Below are 13,714 nucleotides of genomic sequence, written 5' to 3'. Positions count from 1 at the left end.
AAACATGGATGTTTTATTACATTTTTTGTGCACAAATCTCAACATTCACATCAGAGTTAAAACCCAAATAGTTGTGGCGCTGACCCTAGCAAAAATACTATATTGAGCATTGCATCGAGAGAAGGATTTCTAACTCGGTTATTTCATCATTATGTGGAACATCCGTATGTGTGAAGTGGCATTTGATTGGCTCACACCTCAGACCAGGGACCGATAGACCATTCGGCCATTCTGCAAGGGCCGAGGTTGCAAACACGTGTACTGGGTGGAATCGTGCTGCTATCACAACCATATTGCGCTCCGCATTTCATGTCCCGCGTTTGCTTTCCTCGGCCACAACTCGTCGAACACTGCGGTCAAAAGTTACGCAAGATTAGTACAGTACACAGCTTCAGTCTCAATCAAATCAAAATCTTTCTTTTCAAAACGAAACAAGTGGTGTTATTAACCGACAGATTAGTGTTATTACCTCCGCCACCAAACGTGGATGGAGGGTGTTTTTCCCCCTGTCTGTTTGTCTGTCTGTTTGTCTGTGAACAAAATATCTCAAAAAGTTGTGGACGGATTCGGACGAAATTTGACAGTGATGTAGCGTATGTGACAAGGACGAAATGATTAGATTTTGGTGAAGATCCGCATTCGGATCCGGCTACTAGAATTTTTAAAGTGATTCTTCACCATTGGGAGATGGGGCCAAAACGATACATAGCAGGATATCTCAAAAAGTTGTGGACGGATTTGGACGAAACCTGGTGGACAGGTTGGGTGTCTGACAAGGACGATTCGATTCGATTTTGGTGAAGATCCGTATTCGGATCCGGCTACTAGAATTTTTAATGTGATTCTTCACCATTGGGAGATGGGGCCAAAACGATACATAGCAGGATATCTCAAAAAGTTGTGGACGGATTTGGACGAAATTTGACAGTGATGTAGCGTATGTGACAAAGACGAAATGATTAGATTTTGGTGAAGATCCGCATTCGGATCCGGCTACTAGAATTTTTAAAGTGATTCTTCACCATTGGGAGATGGGGCCAAAACGATACATAGCAGGATATCTCAAAAAGTTGTGGACGGATTTGGACGAAACCTGGTGGACCGGTTGGGTGTCTGACAAGGACGATTCGTTTCAATTTTGGTGGAGATCCGGATCCGGATCCAGCTAGTAGAATTTTTAAGTGATTCTTCACCATTGAGTGATTTGGCCAATCAGGTGGAGGTATGCTCTCTACTGAGTGCCGTTCTAGTTAACGCATGTTTCCTAACACAGGAACCACAGGGATAAGTCCAGACCGAGTCTAAGTTGTCCTAAGGCAAAAGTTGGGCAAAACCCCCCTTTCACCCCCTGATAGAGTGCGCATGTGGAGGGCAAGCCCATGAGACCTTGCTGCACTAATGCATCGTACCAAATTATGCTAACAACAACGAACTCATTATATGATTAATAATGATAAACTCATTATATCGTCCAAGCTAAAACTACAATTCATATATTTTGTTAGAAGTGTTTTGGGCACTCATACCTGAGACCAAGGGCCAAGGACCCACTCTGGTGACCTGCAAGGACCCAGGTTGCACCGTTGAATTCTGTCCGGCATGGTGCGGTCGTCACAGCCGTATCGCGTTCCACACGTCACCTCTCTTATCTGCTCGCCTGGACCACACTCAGCTGAGCACTGTGGGGATAATTCCAAGGGGTTAACATGACTTGAAAATGTCTGCAATTGTTGCTTAGGAAGACATTATATCTTTTGCGATTCCATCAATTTGTTTTGAAATTGGTCAACATTTATAGTTGTGATGCAATTCAAACAGAGTCCTACAAATATGACCTGCACTTGTCAGTAAGAGGCAGAGATTGTACTTCCTCAAGAGGATTGTTAAACTAGACAGGAGGGTTTGCCAGACATTCCTTTCGGAGAGATATAGTGAGAATGTGAGATTTGTCAGGATTGAATGACATGTTCCAAAAATTTGACCATCTTGTGATTTTGTCAAGGTGGGAAGAGAGAAGAGGTTGCAGCCTGTCTGAGAGAAGAGGGATGTCATGGCAGAGGGTGCACCCATCAGCAAATAGATAAAGGGGATTTTCCAGAAATCTGGAGACTTCATTTTATGAAGATCAGGTATATATACGACTGGGCCCAAAATACTGCCTTGGGGCACTCCAGCCTTGACATCACCAAGTCTGGAAGGGAGGATTTGCCATTGGGAGAAATGCGGGTTGCAAAGTCCACAGATTTAATCAGTCCCATGGTGTCACGAAGTCCTTTGCTGAATGCCATGGTTGGTGAGAGAGGTACCAACACCCAGCCAATTAGCATGGTGACAATTAAAATTACGACACAATGAGGAAGACAGAGTTGGATTGAGTAGTTAAAAGTCGGTTCATGTTGTTTGAGAGGAAGAGTTGTCGATGAAGCCATGACGCCATCACTCTTTGGAGGACGGTGCAACACACAAACAGAAGGTGGGAGCGGAGGTGAAGTCACAGCCAAAGTTACTTCCGGTGTTGCGAGATGTACTGTGAGATCAATGCAAGGACAGTGAGAAATTCAGTTATTGATGTGGGGAGCACATCCACCACCAGGGTGGGGTTCAGGCTGATCAAGTCAGAGGGAGAGACCAGGGAGAGACCCCAAGGTGTGGAGGACGTCCCATGGGTGGAAGGATTGTATTAAACAGATAATGTCTGGAATGTCAGCAGTAGCAGCAGGGATTGAGAGATCTGTCAAGTTGGAGTTGCAGCCTCAGATCTTAGAGAACCACACAGTGAGGGACAGAGGCGGGGGCGTTGGGAGGTGAGGGCTGGAGGGGAAGATGGGAGGACGTATGACAGGGGGCAAAGGGGAGATAGGAGTGGGCAAGAAAAATGGCAGGGACAGGGAAGAAAGTTGGGAGGTGGTGGGATGGGTGGGGGAGAAGGTGTGTACATATATATGTGTGTGTGTGTGTGTGTGTGTGTGTGTGTGTGTGTGTATATATATATATATTGTTACAGATCGCGGTTTAGATGTTATGATGACCGAGCGGTGGTGTATTACCGCGACCGTTACAGGATCCCTGACTCACCCGATTCACCCAGGACTTTGGCCGGATCGCACCGCAGCTGCTCAATGAGGGGAAAAGACTAAAACGACGAATGCAAAGAGGAAAAGGAATAAAACGAATAGACGGACAGAAGAGTAATTGGATTTATTATTTACACAAGCAAAAAGGAGCAATCAAGGTTTATTTACAACACATAAGACGCAGGTGACACAGTGCAAATTTTAGCTTACCTACAGACTTAATTAAATACCCAGGGACAGAACAAACAAAACAAACTCACGTACACAAGAAGGGTGGAAAGGCAGGAGGTGGATGGCTGGAGGGAGAGGAAAGGTCCAAGGGGGTCCTGCAGCTCAACCGGCGCGTTTAGCAGCCGCCGTTCCTTTACGGTCCTGCTCCAAACCGCCGTTCAGGCCCCCTTTGGCTGTTGGGTGTTCTTGCTGTTGCGGCCTCCGCTGCGTTCCCAGGACTTGTCTGACTCGTTGGTCCACACCCTCAACTCTTTCTTGGTCCCTCACTCTTTACCACCGACTCCTCACCGCAACCAACGCAACCACTTGACCACCACCTCTACTGACTGACTCTTCACCACTCTCCACTTGACGACCGACTCTCAACCAACTCAGACCAACTCCTCACGGACCCTCTACTGGCAACTGACTCACTACCAACTCAGACCAACTCACTACTCACTTCCGTTTGCGCCTTTTATAGCGCCTCCAGCGATTTAGCCGCCGGCGTTTTGGACACGCCCATCGGGGTGCTCACCTCGGCCCTGGTTGGTCGCGCGACCCTCGGGCTCCGCCCTCGATGACGACGGGCGGGTACGCCCCTCCTCCCCTCTATGACGAGGTGGAGTCACGCCCTTCTTCTCCGACCCTGCCTCGTGGTCAATGGCGGTTATTGGAGGGGAGGTGATTGGGAATCGAGGGCTCAGCAATGACGAGAGGGGATGTAATATGGGCAATCGAGGCTCGGCAATGACGAGAGGGGATGTGATAGGAAATGGAGGTTTTTGGGGATGGGAATGAAAGGGGATCTATTCTCTTTCACTGGTGCAATGGAGTACTTCAATTAATGGGAGACACAGCCTTACCCTAGAACACAGAATAAGAGATAACTATCAACAGGGGTATTCTATTACTTGGCTGACGTGTATGCTTGTGGACTAATTATGGGATGCCCTTTCACCTTTACACAGCTCCGGAGGTAGGGGGGCGCAGAATAAACAATAATAATAATAATACAGCACACAATCAACAAAAAATACAGTCCTCATCTCCGCAACACTGCACCCTCCTCCTCTTAGGCACGTCCCGGGCCTACAACTTTTACTTTTAGTGTGACACGTAGGTGTAGTTCCCTCTACTTTTAACCTGACCCTGAGTGCGACAGTTTTAAAACATAAATAAATGTGTCCCGCTGCTCCATTGCACCCTGCCTAACAGACTTACGCCCACAGTTAACCGAATCGCGGCATGGTCTTCAAACTATACACTGACGGTGGGAAGCATTATTTACAATGACGCTATTTTTATTTACAAAACTAACCCAGGACCTGTGATTGTTCTTTCTGGGGGGGGAGACAGTCTGCTCTGCATCGACGCACCATGAAAGCACCCAAAAACGCACCCATACACCCCCAAGCACCAATCGGTGCAGTCACCATTGTTCAAGAATAAAAAATAAATCAACAACCCCTAACCCTGCAGGTGGTCTCTTGCTCTTCGGCTCCCTCTGCTGGTTATTATTATTTGGTCTTCCAGATGTTGTCATTCTTTTGCTTTGCTTACTGGCGGCCTATTTGTATTAAAACTTGCACCCAATGTGTCCTTCTTATTTATTTTATTTATGGCCCACAGGGCCGACTAGTGTGGTTCACCTGTGGGGCATCGGTGCCCTGTGGCCAAGGTCCGCCAGCAAGATTTCGGGCCCTCATGGCCGGTTCCAGCAGAGGGGCCATGTCCCAACCCATGGGGTCCATAAAGTGGTGCTCGGCCACAGACATGTGGTCCATAATGTGGTGCATCGATGCAGACAGCTGGTTCTGGGAATTTCGGGCGCACAATGGCCGACCCACGCACGCTCCCCTCGGCACCCAATGGCGCACAGGTCATGTGGGAGACAAAAGGGGAAAGACAATTGAGTGAGGGGTAAGGTCACAAGGGTACACATCAATAAGGCAATGCAAGGCGAAATGCGTACGGAGGGCGAAGTGAGAAAGCTCGTCCCTACCGTACGTCACCCCCCTGTCACCTACCCTACCCTTGCCCTTACCCCATATGTACAAAAATCTACACATTTACAAATTCGTCACTACTGTCACGTCTTCCCCATATTTCCCCTATATCAAATTCGTCTCCACAATCCCTCTACTTCAAAATTTGCCATCACCAAATTCATCATCAATCCTCATAAGGAGGAAGAGATGGAATTACGCACAATGTCACATCCACGTCATGATGCGTCTCACAATCCAAACATTTGCACAGTAAAAATAATTAAACATGGCATGGTGCGGAGTACCTGTCACCTCAGGTGAGTGGATGCAGATGGTGCGAGGAGACTTCATCCTAACTACTTTCTAAATGACATTAACACACTTTACACTACCCGGGGTCTTTCCCTGCCAATCCATTGGCCACTTACACTATGGGTTCTAAAAACCAATTCCCTTTGACCAAACTGTGGCGCTTCCCAATTTGGGGTCTCACTCCCCCGATTCATCTCCCGGTGCCCTCGCACAATTTCTGGGCTGCGACGTGTAGCTCTCCCAGCAGGTCTACCCACCTGCACACCTCCACCACTGCAGTTGCCACCCGAGCTTACCTAGCTCCTCACCCTAACCTAACTAACTGGGGAAGGCCCTCTCCTGGCTCTGTCACCCCACTGGTGCCCTCTGGCACTGGGCTACCCGGGTCCGTCCTCCGGATCCTCGGGCCCCATCCACAACTACCGGCTCCCAGAGCCCACCTGCGGCCTCACCTGGCCGACATCCTCACAGTGGTGGAGTGCCCAAACCAACTACACACACTAACAGGCTACACGCCCAGCCATTTCCACAACACTAATGCACCCATCCAAAGACCATTCTTTCACCCGCACCACAGATGCCAATATCCAACCACAATTTACCTGTACCCTCTACCTAACACTTACACTACCCGCCCCGGGTATCCGTGATGGGGGTCCACTCTTCCCCCATTCACACCTTCGCACCATCCACTCCACTCCACAATTTCCACCATACTCACTCCACGACCATCCATTCCTATACTCCATACCATTTGTTCCATACACCTGTCTTTCATTCACCTGTCGTTGCACACCTGTGCAATCCTACCTGGTGCCACCTGCACCCTCCTCCTCTTCCTGGACCAGTTGGTCAACACAACACACAATCACCACTACTCCCTCATACACTGCTCCATTCACCTGTTCAGTTGCACACCTGTGCAATCACACCTGTTCAATTCTCACCTGTTCAATCTTCACACACACGGCATCATCTCAGCTAACTACTCCCTTCTGAAACTCGCGCTTCCCAGTCGTCCCTTTAAACTATTGCGCTCCCACGTCATTATCATCCACACTAAACTACCTGCGTCCCCACTACAGGTATCAGTCACTAACTAATCTTAGCGTCACCTAATGTCATCTTCGCTAGATCCCTAACAATATAACCTAACCCACCCGGGCTAGTTTTCACTGCCATACACCCCATAAACTATAGCGCATTTGCTCCAGTTGTGAGGGATGGTGGATTTGCCATCCCACCACATCGGGGGTCTCTCACTATAAATTTTGCTCGTCCAAATTCCAACCAATTCAAAAATTTGCCATTTACTGCCAATCACCGTACCATTACCAAATTTTGCTTTTTTTTCTAATTTCGGGGCCAAACACTATCCTCATCACCCGTCTACTTATTACTTCCTCTCGGTGCGCCAATTCACGTCTACAGCCCGGCTTCGTACAGCCGAGCCATGAACGCGGGTTCTTTTGTGCCGGCGGCTGGATGCGTCCGGCACTCGGTGCAGGGACGGGGGCTTACCCGGGCCGAGATCCCACGCACCACCTCGGCGTGGAGCCATCCAATGTCCCGATCTCGACCTGCCGGCACGTCTCAATAGAAAGTGGTCGCCATGACGACCCTTCCTATCGGGCTGCCTGCTCCGCCTAGTGGAGCCCGGACGCGGCCGTTCCAAGCGAGGCACAGCGTGGATCGCGTACGGCGGTTCTTTCGAAACCGCCGTGGTTCGGATCCCCGCTGGCCCTCGCGGCACGCGAAGCTGCCCGACGCGCACCGAGGGCCCGATTCGGCTATAAGTCGTTCTAACCTCTAACCTGGTTACCGTCGATGCTTCACCTGGATTCTTACATGCATACGCTACCCCTTTCTTGCTCATACCTCCAGCTGTTCCCATGCTCCTTGTACCTTTCTTTACACACCTCGGTACTCTCATTCCGCTCACCGACTTGGTCACACACCTGACCACCGAACACCTTGGCACACATTCGTCGCTCGCACACCTCACCAACACACCTCTTCGCGCCCCTTTCTCGTCCACCTCCTTTGTGACAATCAAAGGTGTGCTCTCACCCGCACACCCAACAACGTGCCTCACTACCAATTCCAGCGTGCATTCCCACTCACGCTCTACCATTCCAGGTGTGCATCCTTCCATTCCAGGTGTACATCCTCGCTCACCTGCCACAACCAACTCACGCTCCGTGTCACTCTCACTACTCTCACCTCCACTCTCGGTCGCGCACTCACCCTTACTCTCGACAGCGCACTCTTTCCTCATGCACCTGTCCGTTACACACCTTTCTCGTGCACACTCTTCCGCACATTTTCCCGTTACACCCTCTGTAACACTCACCACAGGCATGCATTCTCCCTTACTCTTGACAGCATGCGCTTTCCCCATGCACCCGTCCGTTACACACCTTTCTCGCGCATCCTCTTGCGCACACTTTTTCGTTACTTCCTCCGTAACACTCACCACACCGCGCTTCCCTGTGCTCCCTCGCACACGCGCTTCGACCGACTCACTCTTGACGGCACACTCACTCCTCGGCGTGCACTTTTTCCTCACACACCCCATGGTCGGACATTCTCGCACACCTCTTTTTTCACACACCAGACCTGTCGCACACTTCACCAACGGCCTTTCACAAACACCCGGATCCAAACCAATCCCCAAGCCGACTGAAGCTTTCCTCACATCATATACATTGCCACTCACCTCCGTACCTCGTCGTCGCACCTCCTTTGCCACCTGCAAACTCTTTATTTGGTTAGTGAGCATCACATCATGAGTTGAGCACCGACCTTGCACGTATTCCATCACCTCCTCCTGGATTTCTCTTTTAGTTTCTGTCCGTCCCTTCTTAATTTCACTCACCTCTTCTTCCACTTCCTCTAATTTTTGTTTAACCTCTTTTATTTCTCGGTGCGTCTCCTCAAGTTCGTCCTCTAAGGCTACCGTGACCGTCTCTATGTGCATCCTCACCTGCCGGTCCTTTGTCTCCATTATCTCTGTCACCTCGTCCACCCTCATTGTCAGTTCCTCACGTACCCTCTGACATTGCTTCTGTGTCGCTATTAATTCGTTTTTAATTTCTTTTTGTGTCGCCTTTAACCCTCCTAGTACCGCAGTGTTCTTTTGAACCTGCTCCACTAGTTCTTTTTGTCCCTCCGTCAGCTGTTCCACCTCCTCCGTCAGATCTTCTATTCCCCCTTGTAACTTTGCCGTATTATTCCTCACTTCTTTCTCCATACGCTTCTCACCTCGCTTTACCTCCTCGCGTAGCCCCGAGACCTCCTCACCCACACCTCGTCGTATCTCCTCTTTCATCTCCTCCCTTACTTTTGTAGATGCCGCCCTCATCTGTCCCAATTCATCCCTCTGAGCATCCAGTTTGGTTTCTACCCCGATTTTTACCTCCTCTATCTGCTCTCCCATTTGTTTAATTTCTCGGGCGGATTGCTCCCCTATCTCCCGCAATTTGTCCTCCATCCTATTTTCTAACCCCATTAACCCATTTTTCACCCCCTCTAACTGATTCTCCTGGGCAGCCATTCTATTTTCCACCCCCGTTAACCCATTCTTTACCTCTTTTATCCCATTGTCTAACCCCTCAAATTTCTTGTCTAATCCCTCACCGGTACCCCTCGCTTCGTCCCTCATTACCCCCATTTTTGCTTCCAATCGCTCACCCTGAGCCTCCATACTGTTTTTCAAACCTCCAATTTGGTCTCCCATTTGTCCCATAAGGGCCCTCATTTGCAGGAAGAAAAGGTTCGAATCCACCAGCGGCGCTGCTACGGTCGCGGGCGTCGTGGCCATGTGCGAGGCGCCATTTTGCGCGCCCGTAACCTCGTGCGCGAGGGCGCCATTATGTGCGCCTGATACCCCCTCAACCGCCTCCTCATTGCTCCCCTCCATTTGATCCTGGGTTACTCCTAACCCCTCTTCTAGCTCACCCACCGGCATTCGATCGCCTTGACCAGCCATGGCGCGATTTCAAAATTCGGGTTTTATAAAACAAAACAAATTTCGGCCGCTCCAAATTTTGACCAAATTTTTTCTAGATGTTTTTAAAAAAAAATTTGGTTCGGGCCCCGAATCCCACTCCTGACACCAATTGTTACAGATCGCGGTTTAGATGTTATGATGACCGAGCGGTGGTGTATTACCGCGACCGTTACAGGATCCCTGACTCACCCGATTCACCCAGGACTTTGGCCGGATCGCACCGCAGCTGCTCAATGAGGGGAAAAGACTAAAACGACGAATGCAAAGAGGAAAAGGAATAAAACGAATAGACGGACAGAAGAGTAATTGGATTTATTATTTACACAATCAAAAAGGAGCAATCAAGGTTTATTTACAACACATAAGACGCAGGTGACACAGTGCAAATTTTAGCTTACCTACAGACTTAATTAAATACCCAGGGACAGAACAAACAAAACAAACTCACGTACACAAGAAGGGTGGAAAGGCAGGAGATGGATGGCTGGAGGGAGAGGAAAGGTCCAAGGGGGTCCTGCAGCTCAACCGGCGCGTTTAGCAGCCGCCGTTCCTTTACGGTCCTGCTCCAAACCGCCGTTCAGGCCCCCTTTGGCTGTTGGGTGTTCTTGCTGTTGCGGCCTCCGCTGCGTTCCCAGGACTTGTCTGACTCGTTGGTCCACACCCTCAACTCTTTCTTGGTCCCTCACTCTTTACCACCGACTCCTCACCGCAACCAACGCAACCACTTGACCACCACCTCTACTGACTGACTCTTCACCACTCTCCACTTGACGACCGACTCTCAACCAACTCAGACCAACTCCTCACGGACCCTCTACTGGCAACCGACTCACTACCAACTCAGACCAACTCACTACTCACTTCCGTTTGCGCCTTTTATAGCGCCTCCAGCGATTTAGCCGCCGGCGTTTTGGACACGCCCATCGGGGTGCTCACCTCGGCCCTGGTTGGTCGCGCGACCCTCGGGCTCCGCCCTCGATGACGACGGGCGGGTACGCCCCTCCTCCCCTCTATGACGAGGTGGAGTCACGCCCTTCTTCTCCGACCCTGCCTCGTGGTCAATGGCGGTTATTGGAGGGGAGGTGATTGGGAATCGAGGGCTCAGCAATGACGAGAGGGGATGTAATATGGGCAATCGAGGCTCGGCAATGACGAGAGGGGATGTGATAGGAAATGGAGGTTTTTGGGGATGGGAATGAAAGGGGATCTATTCTCTTTCACTGGTGCAATGGAGTACTTCAATTAATGGGAGACACAGCCTTACCCTAGAACACAGAATAAGAGATAACTATCAACAGGGGTATTCTATTACTTGGCTGACGTGTGTGCTTGTGGACTAATTATGGGATGCCCTTTCACCTTTACACAGCTCCGGAGGTAGGGGGGCGCAGAATAAACAATAATAATAATAATACAGCACACAATCAACAAAAAATACAGTCCTCATCTCCGCAACAATATATTTATATACATATACATGGTGAGTCAAAATTAGCGCCCGATTTCTGTTTTTTCGGCTGTCAGATTCTTTCTGGGATGCCATGTTGTTAATAATTGTCTTGCAGATTATTAATTTTCTTAATTTTTTTTTTTTTTTTTTTTGCAGGGTATTGCTGAGAGTTTGGAAAGTTACTGAAGTTGCACCAAATTGAACCATGAATTACCTTTCAATGAATCAACGCATTGCTACACATTGCTACACAACGCATTGCTACATTTCTACAAATGTAATGAACAACCAACGATGGCAGCACACCGTTTGGCACAGGAATTCGATATTAACCCACCCCAGGGAAGAAACATACGATTGATTGTCAAGAAATTTGAAGCAACAAGGTCGGTAGCCACTGCAAAGAAGTCCGGTCGTCTGAAAACGGCAACGAATGTAGCTAAGGGTTTCCCCCGTAATAATTTTCCGTAATAATTTTCCAAAGAAAAAATGGTTAGATAAACATGTCATTCATTTATTTCTACCTTCTTGTACACTGTAATACAAATGGCAAACAAACAATCAACTGATATAAATATATATATATTGTTGTGGATATGAGAATTGTGTTTTTTATTGTTGTAAAATATCACCCTCCTTCCTCCATTTGGTGTATAAAGGTCAAATGTCGTGCCCGTAGTTATTCCATATACAATCACGTAGCAAATCATAGATTTCCTCCTTGTTCAGTAGTTATCTCCTTATTATGTGTATTAGATTAATGCTTTGTCTTCCATTAATTAACACTCCATTGCACCGAATTCAAATAAGGTAGATTCCCTTCACATGCCCCTTTTGTCATCAATTGCCAACTGCATTGGGCGGTTTTCTGCTTCCGCTGCTGCTTTGGGGTTGTGGTTTTCGCCGCAACACTCCATTGCGCACGCGGTCAGATCGGAGAAGAAGGGGGAGGAGCCGCCGAATCCAGGGCGTTGGCCGCCAATCGTCATCACAAGGTGGAGCGAGCGAGCCCCGACCCGCCAATCAGGACCGGTGAGAGACCAGCTCGGGCGTGGCGCGGGTTGATCTGGAGGGGCAATAAAAGCGCGCGCGGAAGCCTGTTGGAGGAGGGAGAGAGAGATACAGCAGATGAGTCCAGAGGAAGGAAGTGACAGAGCCCCACGAGCAGTACCAGGCAGCGTTGACTCCACCAGGCAGCTTTGACTCCACCAGGCAGCATTGACTCCACCAAGCAGCATTGACTCCACCAGGCAGCGTTGGCTCCACCAGGCAGCTTCAACCCATTACCCCACGGGAACCCGGATCGGCGGCATCGGTGACCGTCGAGGTCCAGCCCGACGTCCCGTGCGGGATCAAGCCCGAACCATCTGCCCCAGCTGAACCTTCCTCTCTCTCCTTCCAGTCCTTCATTCCTGCCTCCATTCCCCAGTCGTGTAAGTGTGATCGTAGTCTGTCTTTTGTCTTGTCCTTGGGTTTCTAAGTAAGACTGTAATAGGTAAGCTAATTTGCACTGTGTCCTCTTCGTCTTCTGTATTTTATTTTATTATCCTTCCTTCTTCCTTGGTTTCTTTAATTGTGTAAAGAGTAGTAATAAATAATATTCGTATTTCCAACCTTTTGCCTTCTTCTTGTTCTTCTTCACATCCGTTTGTCTTTGAGGTTTCCACATTGGACACCTGTAGCACGATTTGGCCAACGTTCAAGGATCGGGTTAGTTCCTTGTTGATAGTTCCTTGTTAATAGTTCGTGCCGCGGTTGCTAAAACCGCTCGGCAATTAACATCTGTCCGCGCTATGAACGGGGCTGTGCACCTGCCTTTCCGGAGGTAGCTGGGCAGCGTCAGGGACCACGTCGGTCAGTCATAAACGAGGGGATTAATTCCCCCCTCGATAAGGGGAACAGAGGCCGACGTTGGGTTCCGTAACAATTGGTGTCAGGAGTGGGATTCGAGGCCTGAACCAAAATTTTAAAACATCTCGAAAAATTTGGTCAAAAATTGGAGCGGCCAAAATTTAGCTTTAACATCCTAAATTTAAAATCGCGCCATGGATGATCAAGGCGACCGGATGCCGGTGGGGGAATTAGAGGGTGTAGAGTCGACCCAGGACTTCGGGGAAATGTATATGGGGGAAATGGAGGAGAGCAATGAGGATGTGGTTGTGGGGGGATCAGGCGCACAAAATGGCGTCCTCGCGCACGTGGTTGGAGAGGCGCAAAATGGCGCCTCGCACGAGCGCGCAGTAGCCGAGCCCGCTGTGCCAGCGGGCTTTGACATACAGCAGTTCATGGCACGGTTCAGTGAATACATGGCGGAGTCGAAGTGCGACAACGAAAAAAGACGCAGGGAAATGAAAGAATTAAGGGACGAAGCGAGGGGTACCAGTGAGCAATTAAGAGACGGGTTAAACAATAAATTTGAGGGTTTAGACAATAAATTTGAGGGGTTAGACAATGGGATAAAAGAGGTAAAGAATGGGTTAACGGGGTTGGAAAATAGCATGGCTGCCCAGGAGAACCAGATGGAAGGGATGAAGAATGGTTTAGGGGGGTTAGAAAACACAATGGACGGCAAATTGAGGGAAATAGGGGAGCAATCCGCCCGGGAAATTAAACGAATGGGAGAACAAATAGAGGAGGTGAAAATCGGGTTAGAAACTAAATTGGA

At 49.2% G+C, this 13,714-nt stretch overlaps 1 protein-coding gene across 10 annotated transcripts in view; it reads right to left on the bottom strand.

Moving 5' to 3' along the window:
* Positions 1 to 13,714, bottom strand: part of LOC137436727 (papilin) — a 285,438-nt gene that overhangs the window by 49,466 nt on the left and 222,258 nt on the right. For all 10 annotated transcript variants that reach the window (XM_068130762.2, XM_078786728.1, XM_068130760.2 and 7 more), the window contains 2 exons: positions 1,527 to 1,679; positions 198 to 350 (listed from right to left, as the gene is read on the bottom strand). In XM_068130762.2, coding sequence (XP_067986863.2) covers positions 198 to 350; positions 1,527 to 1,679 — 306 coding nt within the window. The remainder of the gene's footprint in view (positions 1 to 197; positions 351 to 1,526; positions 1,680 to 13,714) is intronic.

Source organism: Myxine glutinosa, chromosome 11 (assembly GCF_964187855.1).
Source record: "Myxine glutinosa chromosome 11, kmMyxGlut1.1, whole genome shotgun sequence".
Classification (NCBI taxonomy): domain Eukaryota; kingdom Metazoa; phylum Chordata; class Myxini; order Myxiniformes; family Myxinidae; genus Myxine; species Myxine glutinosa.
This window is presented reverse-complemented; position numbering and strand designations above follow the sequence as displayed.